General features: G+C 46.3%; 1 protein-coding gene across 7 annotated transcripts in view; it reads left to right on the plus strand.

The window, feature by feature from the left end:
• The window catches only part of PRKCQ (protein kinase C theta), a 154,105-nt gene that overhangs the window by 124,307 nt on the left and 17,175 nt on the right, over positions 1-12,623 (plus strand). For all 7 annotated transcript variants that reach the window (XR_014818128.1, XM_021065023.2, XM_021065021.2 and 4 more), the window contains 2 exons: positions 1,412-1,474; positions 5,949-6,087. Coding sequence is in view for 6 of the 7 variants with exons in the window: in XM_021065023.2 (XP_020920682.1) it covers positions 1,412-1,474; positions 5,949-6,087 (202 nt within the window). In the remaining variant the exon portion in view is untranslated. The remainder of the gene's footprint in view (positions 1-1,411; positions 1,475-5,948; positions 6,088-12,623) is intronic.

Consider the following 12,623-nt stretch of genomic DNA (forward strand, 5'->3'; position numbering starts at 1 on the left):
TCAGGGCACGGTCCCCTCTGGCGCTGTAAGGCATGGAAGCCACACGCGTGTCTCTTTGCCTCTCAGGAAGGGGCTCCTACCTTCTGCTCCGAGATCCCGCAGCCCTCGCTGGTGGGAAGTTCTCCCTTATATCTAACTTTGGTCCCACGAGTGATGACGGAAACCCACCTCCTCTGAGTCTGTCATCACTGAAGATGGGGAAGCAGAGGTGTCCCTCCCAGCTTCTAATACAGGCATATCTCGTGTGAGTGCATGTGGTTGGCTTTGCAGATGCTTTGTTTTTTCCAAGTTGAAGGTTTGTGGCAACCAGGCACTGTCAGAGGACCTTAGCAGTAAGGTCTTTTTTAATTTGTATTTGTATTTTTTAGGGCTGCAGGTGCGGGATATGGAGGTTCCCAGGCTAGGGATAGAATTGGAGCTCCAGCTGCCCGCCTACACCACAGTCACAGCAACTCAGGATCTCAGTTGCATCCGCAACCTACTCCTCAGCTCATGGCAATTCCTTAACCCACTAAGCCAGGCCAGGGATCAGACCTGCATCCTCATGGATACTAGTTGGGTTTGTTTCCAGTGAGTCACAATGGGAACTCCGGGACGGTATCTTTCAATTAAGGCAGGCACATTGTTTTTAAGACATAATACTATTGCACACTTCAGAGACTACAGGGTAGTGTCAACATAATTTTATATGCACGGGGAAACCACAAAAAAAATCTGCATGACTCGCTTTATTGGGATGTTCTGGAGCTGAACCCACAGTCTTGCCGAAGTCTGCCTCTGGGTTCCTCCGGTGCTCAGGCTGCATTTCTTACATGTGAACAAGTCAGGTTAATGTGCAGTGACCCTGCCTATGGGCCTAAGGAGTCTAAGTAGGTTTTAAAATAAAAGGGAGAACCATGTCCCTATCATTACATTCAGTGTTTGTGTGTTTTAGCAAAGAAAAAGTGACAGTCAAAGCATTATAGTTTACAGTGTAGGAGTAAACACTAGATGCAGGTAGGACTAAAGATACCAGCTCCATTTTATTTTCTCAGGGCTGAAGCTGGACATGAAGAATGGATGACATCTTCCTCTCATTATGATTAAACAAAATTTCGGGAGTTCCCGCTGTGGCACAGTGGGTTAAGAATCCGACTGCCACAGCTCAGATTGCTACAGAGACATGGGCTCAATCCCCAGCCCGGCACAGTGGGTTTAAGGATCCAGCACTGCTGTAGCTGTGGTGTAGGTTGCAGCTGTGGCTTGGATTCAGTCCCTGGCCCAGGAAATTCCATGTGCCAGGGGCGTGTCCATAAAAAAAATTACATCTGTACATTGAGCAGAGCACTGCAGAGAACTCACTATATAAAATGGGGGGGGGGGGTATATTCTGCTAAATATCTGTGTCGAGCCTTGATTTTCGTTCCCTCAGGTTCTATGCTGCTGAAATCATTCTCGGCCTGCAGTTCCTTCATTCCAAAGGAATCGTCTACAGGTAACTTTTACTCTTTGGAAAAAAGTACCGAGCTAGGAGTTCCCGTCGTGGTGCAGTGGTTAACGAATCTGACTAGGAACCATGAGGTTGCGGGTTTGATCCCTGGCCTTGCTCTGTGGGTTAAGGATCCGGCATTGCCATGAGCTGTGGTGTCGGTCGCAGACGCAGCTCAGACCCCGCGTTGCTGTGGCTCTGGTGTAGGCTGGCAGCTACAGCTCTGATTCGACCCCTAGCCTGGGAACCTCCATATGCCGCGGGAGCAACCCTAGAAAAGACAAAAAAAATAAAAGGACCAAGACAGATGAATTTCCTGGTCGGGCTGGTGTAACCATCACCCTGCAGTGACATGAAATGACCAGTGGGTTTTTGTGGCAGAAAGTTCCACAGCCAGGCTTCCTGCCAGAGCAATAACATGGACGGCAGCTTAACAACAGCCAAGGTAGAAGTTCCAGTCTCAGAAGCAAGAAGGCTGTGCTCTCATTTTGTTCTTTATTCCAGGCCTGTCTTGGAATCAAATGCAAAATGCATGTGAAAGAATTGCCGATGTTAGATATGTTCATTATCTTTCTGAGCTGTATGTAATACCGTGGCTGGATATACGGCTCCCTGGTGATGACCCCAAAGCCACCTTTCAGCCACATTTCTAGGAACATAAGTGGATATGACACAAGTGTGTTTCATACAGCAGAAACTCAAAATGATACCAAGATTGCAGAGAGGGTGGATTAGGAAATGAACCTGCCATTTTTGCGTGAAAGTATGACCCCTCATTGGACACACTGGAATATAGTCCCTAAGTCACAGTGAGAGTGGATGTAATTAAAATGAAGAAACAGGAAGGCAGAAGACTTAAGGAGAAGACTTAGACATACTGGAAGTCTCTAGTCCTAATAATGAAAGTGTGACAGCACTTGAGTCAGGTCTGAAGGAAGGTGTGTCCTGGCGGTGTCCATGCACCTGCTCGGACAGAAGCAGGTGACGGAGGTTACCACGCTGGCCCGGAAGCAAGACCTCAGCTCTGGGGACACCCGCGAACAGCATCACTCCGCCAAAACACACCTGCGTCCCGTGCTCACTTTCTCTGGCTCATTTATTGTCACCGAAGGTGAGAACGCAAAGGGAACAGTTACTCAGGACTTACTGGCAGCCCATAATCACTGGTGGTGAAGTGGTCCCTGGATGGAGATGAATTCATTCAACAAATAGTTGCGGAACGGTCAACCCAGGCTACACTCTTGTCAGAGCATCACAACCCAGCAAGGAGCAAGCAGTATGCATTTCCACCCACAGGAAGCTTAGAGTTTAACCAGAAGGCTAGATAGGAAGATTAGTGATGGGACTTCGGAATTTGGAAATGGACCGCAAGCAACATAGAGCGCTCAAACGCTTGCCTCAGCAGCAGCTCAACCTCCCCGAGAACATGGAGCCGAAAATGCAGACCCGTCAGAACCAAAGTGGCTCCTCTCTGCTCAGCTCAGTCTCCCCTTGGGTTGGCGTGGCCTGTCTCTGCTCTTAGACCAGTCCCTTCAGTTGTGTTTTTACAAATGGATTTCTGTTTCTCCGAGGGCTGGTGAGGAGGCCCCCACACAGCCCTGAGCATCAGGCACCCAACCCGGACAGCTCAGTGCCGCCATATTGCAACCCCAACAAGTCCCCCTCAAGGAGAAGAGCTGACCAAGAGTCAGGCCTCCACCTCGGGCCCCGTCACCTAGGGAGGGTGGGGTGTGGGGACAGAGCCACCTGCCAGCCCTTTGGGAGCAGACTCTTTGAGCAGGAAATTCTGAGCAATTTTTCTTAAAGGAGGTACCAAGAAAGGCAAAAAGAGTAGCTATTCCTCTGTCCCAGGCCATTTTAGGTTCATCAAGGAAGGCAGGCACAGCCATCACCAACCTCATTTCCCAGACTTGGAGTTGTTGTCATGAAACTCACGTTCATGGGCAGATAAAGCAGAAAAGGCTGGATGTTCTGTGACCGACTGGAATACCTAAAATGCCACCGATGAAAATCGATCAAAGTTTCAAGAAACCAATGACAGGTGTGGTACCTGCCTTATCTTTAAAAAATCAATTTCAGGTATAGGATGACAGAAGTGGGTGTCATAGTAGTTTGGGTAGGGAGGAGAAAAAGGATGCCCAGAGGTTTTAGTTTACAGTAATTCCACATGAACCGTGACAGTGATGGCGCTTCGGAAATGACTAATGCACAGCTTGGGCCGCAGTGCTGAGAAGCAGGAGGATCAGGCCAGGAACTTAAAGGTGCCACTGCAATCTGTACCTGTGAGGTTATGTGTCTGGAAGACCCCGGGTCCATTCTGAGCACCATGTTCCAAGAAGCAAATTGACCAATCCGAGCTATTTGGAGGGTAGGGGCCAGAATGTCAGGTGTGGAAGCCATGCCCTATGATGAACCATGTGCCTCAGCCGAATCAAGGGGAGCCAAGAGGAAGCTTGGTGTCACTTTCTCAATCAAATATCCAAGGGCTCCCGTAAGGTTAAAGCAAGGACCTTGGGCCACCCGGTAAAATCTCAGGCAGGCATAGCTCGGCTCATTTATCTTTTTTGAATCTCATCACCCGTTATATTTCCGTAAAAGTGAGCTGGGCTGCTTGACCAGGTCCTGGTTTTCTAAGGACAGAGGAATTCGCTGGCCTGGGGTGGTTCTGGTATCAGATGGATTCTGGCTCTGGAATTACTCTCTGTCAGGAACAGCTTCCCCTAAGTGATCTCAGAATTAGATGCAGGACAGTTTATCCTCGAAGAAACATAAATCCTCAGAAATTGGCATAAAGCGAGTCTATTTTTAGGCCTTTCTTCCTGCGACGTTCCCCCCCAGGAAAGGTACTGGATAAAGAGCCTCAGATCTGTGTCTTGCCCATGTTAGTTAGAGCTGAATTAGCCATATTGTCTATAGATGGCTGTGTTAGCCATATGATCTATGGAGAGCTGTGTTAGCTGTATTATCTACAGATGGCTGTATTAGCTATATCATCCATAGATAGCTGTATTAGCCATATTATCTGTAGATAGCCAGAGTAGCTGTACTATCTATAGATAGCTGTATGAGCTATTAGTCATATTATCTATAGATGACTGTATTATCTATTAGCTGTATTATCTGTAGATAGCTGTATTAACTATATTATCTATAGATGGCTTTATTAGCTATTAGTCATACTATCTATAGGTGGCTGTACTATCTATTAGCCATATTATTTATAGGTGGCTGTATTAGTTATATCTAGAAGATGGCTATATTGGCCCTATTATCTATAGGTGGCTATTTTAGCTGTATTATCTATACATGGCTGTATTAGTTATATTATCTACAGATGGCTGTTTTAGTTATAAGATGAATATATTAGGCCTATTATCTATAGGTGGCTGTATTAGCTATATTATCTGTAGAGGCCTGTATTATTTATATTATTTACAGATGGCTGAATTAGTTATATCTATAAGATGGCTATATTAGCCCTATTATCTATAGGTGGCTGTATAAGCTGTATTATCTATAGATGGCTGTATGAGCTGTGTTATCTATAGGAAGCTGTATTATCTCTGAGAGCTGTATTAGTTATATTATCTATAGGTAGCTGCATGACCGTATTACCTCCTTGATAAGTCAGGGGAATCCGCAGCAACCAGCCATTCCCTTGAAGAGGCAGTTTTATCTACACCCCTGCCTTGAATGTGAGAGGGTAGGTGTCTGTGTGGTATTAACTACCACCCCACAGAAAACACCTCACCAACCACCAGCCCGACAGCGTCTCATCCATCACCAGCTGCTCCTGTCCACCCAGGCTTCATTTCTTACTATCGAGGGATGCTCCTTGGCAGTGATAACACCTTGACACGTCCCCATCACAGCACCTGCCCAGCCAGTCACACAAGAAATGTGGCTGGAGCTTTGGAGATGGGCCAGGTCCCAAGCTGGGCATAGAAGACACGGAATTCGGTCAGAGCCCAGACCAGAGAAAGCCGACCTGGGCCCGGAGGAGCTGCAGGTGAAGCCCCGGGCAGAGATGGCCAAGGCGGAGCAGCAGTGAGCCCGTGGGCCACACTGTAGGTGGAGGGTTGGGGTTGAAAGAAGAGACGACCAGCAAAGCACCTTCTAGCTGCCTTTTGGGCTGTGATGGGACCTGCAGCCCCTCCTCATGTGGCAATTCCATTTTAACAAAACTGTATATTTTTTTCTTTTTACAGCTGCACCCACAGCATATGGAGGTTCCCAGGCTAGGGGTCCAATTGGAGCTGCAGCTGCCGGGCTACACCCCAGCCACAGCAACACGGAATCCAAGCCACGTCTGTGACCTACATCACAGCTCATGGCAACACCAGATCTTAACCCACTGAGCGAGGCCAGGGATGGAACCTGCATCCTCATGGACACTATGTCAGGTTCCTAACCTGCTGAGCCACAACAGGAACTCCAACAAAACTGTATTATGAATGTGAGGTTTTGCTTTGTTTTCCAGGGACCTGAAGCTAGATAACATCCTGTTAGACAAAGACGGACACATCAAAATCGCAGACTTCGGGATGTGTAAGGAGAACATGTTGGGAGACGCCAGGACGAACACTTTCTGTGGGACCCCGGACTACATAGCCCCGGAGGTAAGCCCCTTCCCAACTCGGCTCACTCCGGCCAGCACCACAGCAGCTTCCTCCCCTGAATTTGCCTTGGGATGTGTATGTTTTTCTGAGTATCTGACAAACGCAGCTGCACACAGGTGCTGGGGAGGGGGTTACTGATGCTGAGGTCATCATCTCACCAAGGTATGAGGGATCCAGCATGTTCTTCCCATCACGGCTCCCCCACCCCAGCCTTAAAATATATTCACTCTGTTCAGACCAACTGGAAGAGACAGCTGGCGAAGAACCAGGCGAATACCCAACAGGCTTGGGGCATCCACCTGAGTCCAGTGGTTTCCTTTGAGACCAGAAAACCTAAGCTGTGGTTTCCAAGCTGCGTGTGATCATGGAGACGTGGCTGGGGTCTCACTGCCACATTCTGTCTTCTGTCAAATGAAGACAATCCTGTCACCTGTGATGGTGTCAGATGAGAAAGCCTGTGAAAGTTAAAAAAAAAAAAAAGCCATTGGGAGTTCCTGGTAGCCTCGTGGCTAGGGATTCAACAAGGGGCATTGTCACTGCTGTGGCTCTGGTTGGATCCCTGGCCCAGGAACTTCTACACGCCATGGGTGTAGCCAAAAAAAAAAAGAACCAAAAAACAAACAAGGCCTTTGCTCTCATATTCTGAGTCCCAGGAGAATCAGCATTTGCCCAGAAGGCATCCATCCATCCAGCTGTACCTGAGGACCCCTGATTCTGGACTCCCCCCCGCCCCAGCTTCCCCCTGCCTACCCCTGGGGGAAGGGGGACGCCCCCTTACACATGCTCCTTCCCACAGCATAAACACACAGTGGGCTTTTGGTCTTTGACTCTCTCTGCATCACTGGATGATCACTAAAGTCAGGGGCTCTTTCTTATTCACTTGTTAACAGCTTGTTTTGAAGTAAGTATAGATTTTAAAAAATCTGCCAAAAATAGTATAGAAATATCACCTACACCTACCCTAACCTTCCCCCCCAGGGATCCCATCTTACAGAACTATGGTCCAGTATCAAAACCAGGAAACTGATATTGGCACAAGGTTGCCGCGTCCAGCGTGGCAGGGCAATGGGAGATCCTGGAAGAGGGACAGTGCGGTGTAACAAAACGCACAAGACTCTCTTACAGTTAGCAAGTGGGGGACCAGGAGGCACTCTTCCGCAGAACAAAGGTGCCTAGGCTTTAGCCCACAAGACTTTTATTAAGGAAGGTGTAGGTTAGTGAGCAAAACCAGACATAGGCAATGACAACGCTATCGCCTAGTGAATAACAAAGGAAACCACTAGCAAGGAAGTTACTGGTGAATACCCCGAGGACATGGTGCAGCTGCTTATAGAATAGCATGGTTAATGCATAGCTCCCTTATCTCCCCTTTGAAGGAGACCCTGTACCTTAGAACTCTGCATCAGCAGATACGCTCATCTGGCTTTGCCTCACAGGCATTCCTTGCCTTATGGTGACACCAAGTCTGCCTTCTGCAGAGTTCAGCAGTTCAGTGGTCTGCAACGCAAGGCGTTTCTAGTTCTGTCCCACCTTACTGCATGTGTCCATCAATGTGATTTGTTATGTCTGAGGATGGAGCACGAGGCTTGGCACCTTAAGGTACTAATAGGTACCTTTTCAAAGAAAGAATGAACTACTGATAAATGTGTGAATGGTGATGGTTGTTTACTAGGGAGTGTTGGACCTCGGGTCTCCCGGGCAAAACAAAATTGAGTGGCAAATCCCAGTCATTGCCCAAGTAATTGTAGCATCCTCAGGCTGAGAAATAGGAGGCTCTGGGCTGTGGGTCTGTACTTCATTTTGATTGCACCTTATTTAAATGCAGGGTTGGCCTCAGCAAGAAATTGTGCCTTTTCACTGTCCTGTTTATAAGTGCCTTATGCCCTCTGCTTTCCCCAGCAATCCTTCCTTTCTGACTGTCTGCTTCAGCATCTTCCAGAAAGTAGCTTCAGAGACTTAGTGCTCTTTGCAGCTTCTGTCTCGTCCTCTCATCTTCAGGCATGCTCGTCTTCCCGCACTGCCACTCTCTGTCCTCTTTTCTTCATGTACATGCTCCCTGAGCAGCTGTACTTATAATGATTTCAGCTCCTAAATCAGTTCAGCCAGCCCACACTTCTGGCTCCAAACCCATTACGTCCATTTTCTTGCCTGAGATCCCCAGTTGTCAAGGGCCATTCAAACATAACAGATCTCAAACCCACTTGCTCTGTTGAAATTGCCGCCCTCCCCAACACACACACCCTCCTTATCTCTTTCTCGATGAATTACGTCCACGTCCCTCCATCCAGTGTCCTGTCCAGGCAACTAGGAACTCTCCAAGCTTGCTCCTCCTTCCTTATCCCTCTCAAGTTCTAACACCAAGACCTTCTAAATGTAGACCTCATGACTTCACGTACATACTCTCTCCTCCCCAATCTTGTGACTGAAATAAAAATCTCCCTTGATTCTTTCTTGATCCTCAAAATAAATCCCTTGGAGAAATAAATCAATGTCCTCTTACTGCTGCTGCCCTACCCCAAGCCCTCAACATGTCTGGTCTTCGTGTTGCCTTTATCTCTGGCTTTCCTCTCCATCACTACCCAGCTGCCCAGCACCCTCTTTACATATTTTCAAGCTTTCCCATCATGCTTCCTCATCAGTTAAAAGAGCACCAGCATATGTATATTTATTATATATGAATCTTAGACACTGATCACCAACTACGACTGTGTTATAAAGCATGCATACAATCAAACTGAACTGAAGATGAAATAGGCAGTAGCTTTAAATAAGTTTTATTCTATTAGTAGTACGAACCTTTGTGCTTCATTAAAATAATGAGATTAGCTTAAAAATCTTAGTTCAACACTTTGTGATTCTGGGACGCGAAGAACTGGTTTTTCTTGGCTCATCGCTGAAAAAGTTAGCTCAGAAATTTACACTGTAAGATAAGACACTACAATATGTACATGAGGAGAGATTCATGGTTGACAAGAGTGAATATAAGCCCAGCATTTTTTTTTTCAGGGCCACACCTGCAGCATATGGAAGTTCCTAGGGGTCTAATTGGAACTGCAGCTGAGGCCTACGCCACAGCAACGCAGGCTCTGAGCCACATCTGTGACCTAAAGGGCAACACCAGATCCTTAACCTACGGAGTGAGGCCAGGGCTTGAACCTGCATCCTCAGGATACTAGTCTGCTCGTCTCCGCTGAGCCACAATGGGAATGTCCCAAGCCCAGCATTCCAAACAATGTTTGATAAATCTGATTTAGCCAACATCCCTTCATAACTGATGAGATCGTCCTTATTTTTAGCCTGATTATGATGTGACCAAGAGCTTGTACTAGGAGTAAGAGAGCTCCGCACTGCCATTTTCCACTTTGCATTATTTAGCATGGTCTTTGAGCCACGCCTCTCAGCAGATAACTTTTTAAGGACTTTACATTTTGTGAAAACGAGTTTGGTTAAAACAGAGCCCACTGATCCCCTTAGTTTCGTATGCAACATAAATGACGCACCTTGGGATAATAAATAATCCTAATAGTGACACACCTTACAATGTGCTGAAAACAAATGGTCTAGGGGACCCGCCACCAATGTCTTCTGAGATGAGGCTTCCCATGCCTCCCTCAGGAAGCCTAGTCACTGCTCACATTTCTGAATGAAGGCACCAGTGTCACTCTTAGATTTTTTTTAAACTCCCGTGAATACAAGATTTCATGTTGCCTTCCTACTACTCATTGCACCATTTGGTTGGTCCCTGGGGTGCATCCACTGATCTGAAGGCCACTGCTCCACCAGGTTTACCTTTCTAATGCGAAAACCTGCTACACCATGACTTTAAAACCTTCAACAAGTCCCCATTATCAGCTGGGTACAAACCAAAATCCCAGGCAGAGGTCCTTAATAATAGGTCCCAAGACTCCCATCTTCCTGCATCTCTCATATTTCTTAGCCATGTCTGTAGTTCTCCCCACCTCTAAAGTCATCTCCCTAAAGATGCCTCTGTCTTCTTGGAGTAATCAGTTGTTTCCTCTGTGCAACCATAATTCAATTTGCCAATAAACTAAACCTTTCACAGTTAGGGACTATGATTTATCCACCTTAATGTCTAGTCTCCTCCCTCACAGCTCAGAGCACCCATCATCTGTTCCATGAATGACCACACCGTGTCCGTGGTCCATCTTTGAATATGTGCTGGGTTTTCCCACCTCTTCACCTCTTTTATACAATAAGTCTCTCTAGCCTCTCCCTTTTCCATCAAAATCATGCCCATTTTTCAAAGCTCCATTCACACACTATCTCCTTTGTGAAGTTTTTCCTTTATCTCACTCACCCATTACCCCTTTCCCCAAAGATGTGAGCAGAGAATCTAAAACACAAAAATAAATGCATGCATAGAAAACAAACTTACGGTTACCAAAGGGGATAGTGGGGGTGGGGATATAAATTAGGACCTTGGAATTAACAGCTACACACTACTGTATACAAAGTAGATAAACAAGAAGGAGCTACTGTATAGCACACAGAACCACATTCAATACCTTATAATAAGCCATAAAGGAAGAGAACCTGAAAATCTATGTATCACTGAACCACTTTGCTGTAGACTTGAAACAGAAACAAAACACTGTAAATAATTATACATCAATTTTTAAAAAGAAAAAAAGGTAAAATTTAAAAATGCATTGCACACAGTATCAGGAAGGATGCACAAAAAGCCAACCGTTCTCCCTGAAACTTGGGGATAGTCTCACAGTCCACGTCTCCAGAGACCTTCTCAAAAGCTCTGCAGTTCCCTAAGTCATAGTTAAAGGATTGAGGGTCTAAAGGATAACTGGAGGTCCATGCCCATTTTAACAAAGAATAGAGAAACAGGGAGACACGCTTTTAATATGTACTAGCCACTTAGTAAGTCCAGGTGGAACTGCAACATGTAGAAGCAGCTCCCTGGAAAAAGCAGGAGTCACTTACAGATCAGAACCCTGAAGGTACAGGTGGACTCTTGGTTTTTTAATGACATTCCTCCACTGTGTGTATAATGCAATGAAGCCTTGTACAGCCCGCCACTCACTAGCTCCACAAGACGGGTGGAGGTGCAGCCCTCTCTTGCTCGAAGAAAGAAAGAAGGATGCTGACATGACATGGTGACATCATTATTATTGGAATTACTTGAATAAAGATGGGGAGAGGACAGGACAAAAGACAGCATGGCCATAAGGTGGCATCAGGGGTTGAGATAAAGGGCCGCTCCAGCCAGTGCTTCTCCACCAGTTTCTTTAAAAATATAGACTAGTTTGAGTGTAGCCAAGTTAAGTGGAGGTCTAAATCCTGGGGACAACATTTTAACAGGAAAGGAACATCATGTAGTGAAATACCAGAAGCCCAGAGTCCAGAAGATAGCTTTCAACTCACTAACCAGGAGACCTTAAAGACAGGTCCCCTCTCTAAGGTCCAATCACCATCCTTTGTTAAACAGGGGTAGCAGGACCTACCTCAGGGGTTCTTACATACAACACACACAAAATCCAGGAAACAACCAGTACACACCAGCAGGCATTTGCAAACATTCTGTCTGTACAAAATGTGTAATTGAATGGGAATCAGCATTTTGCTTCTTCCTCCTAACTTAAGCCCAAAAATATTTATTAAAATCACCTGCCTTGGAAGACTTAATTTCCATCACAGCTGTCTCCTATCCTCCAAATTTCTGTTCATTTTCCAGCCAAATGAAGTTATTTATTACCAAAATGCAAACTCAGAGCAGCTCCTGGTTGCCTTGGGCTCCCCCTTGTGGCACATCCTGGGAATTGTGTGTGAGCTGGATCCCAGTGAAGGCAAATTTAGTTAAACTAAGACTGTGCTGTGTGGGCATCTTTATTTTATCATTCTCTCTGGGTCTATTTTTACACTAGTCCTTAGGGCTAAGTGCATTTTTTTCTAAACTTTAGTATCCAAATATTGAGTTAAGGCCAATAGGTAGCACCTTTATACTGGAAATCAGCAGCAGATGGCAAAATTCTGCTTGCAACTTAACTCTTATTTTCACAAATATCTGTCCTGATGAACTGGCACCCACTTAACATAGAATACAGAGTCATTTCCATGAGGCAGAGCATTTTGTCTCTCCTACTTTTCACGGGAATGTCACAGTCACCCAGTAATAAGCTGACCCCACAGCATCACCACTTTTCCCAAATGAGGTTAAGAGGGTTCAAGGAGTCTGCCTGAAACCACACAGTGTTGTAGAACCTGCAACCATCTGCGTGGTCATCACAGTTGGTGGTGGTGTGTTTGCTTAGCAAGTCTTGTGTTAGAGACCTGTAGACAGTTCCCTGAGCCTCGCTTCCAAGCCTCTCTCATTGCCCAGACACATACCGGGGGGGGGGGGGGGGGGTCAGACATGGCTGCTGTGAGCATTATTCTGCCGCATCGGAAAGCTCACCAGCACTCCCCTAGCAAATATGAAAATGGCTAGAACTGCAGTGTCATTTTTCTTTGCTAAAGCCATCAGTGCTACAATCCTGCCATTCATTCCAAAGGCCCGTTTAAGA

This window comes from Sus scrofa, chromosome 10, assembly GCF_054392235.1.
Source record: "Sus scrofa isolate SSC_HxYL_T2T_F1_AM1 chromosome 10, Sscrofa_HxYL_maternal_Yorkshire_Landrace_v2.0, whole genome shotgun sequence".
Classification (NCBI taxonomy): Eukaryota; Metazoa; Chordata; class Mammalia; order Artiodactyla; family Suidae; genus Sus; species Sus scrofa.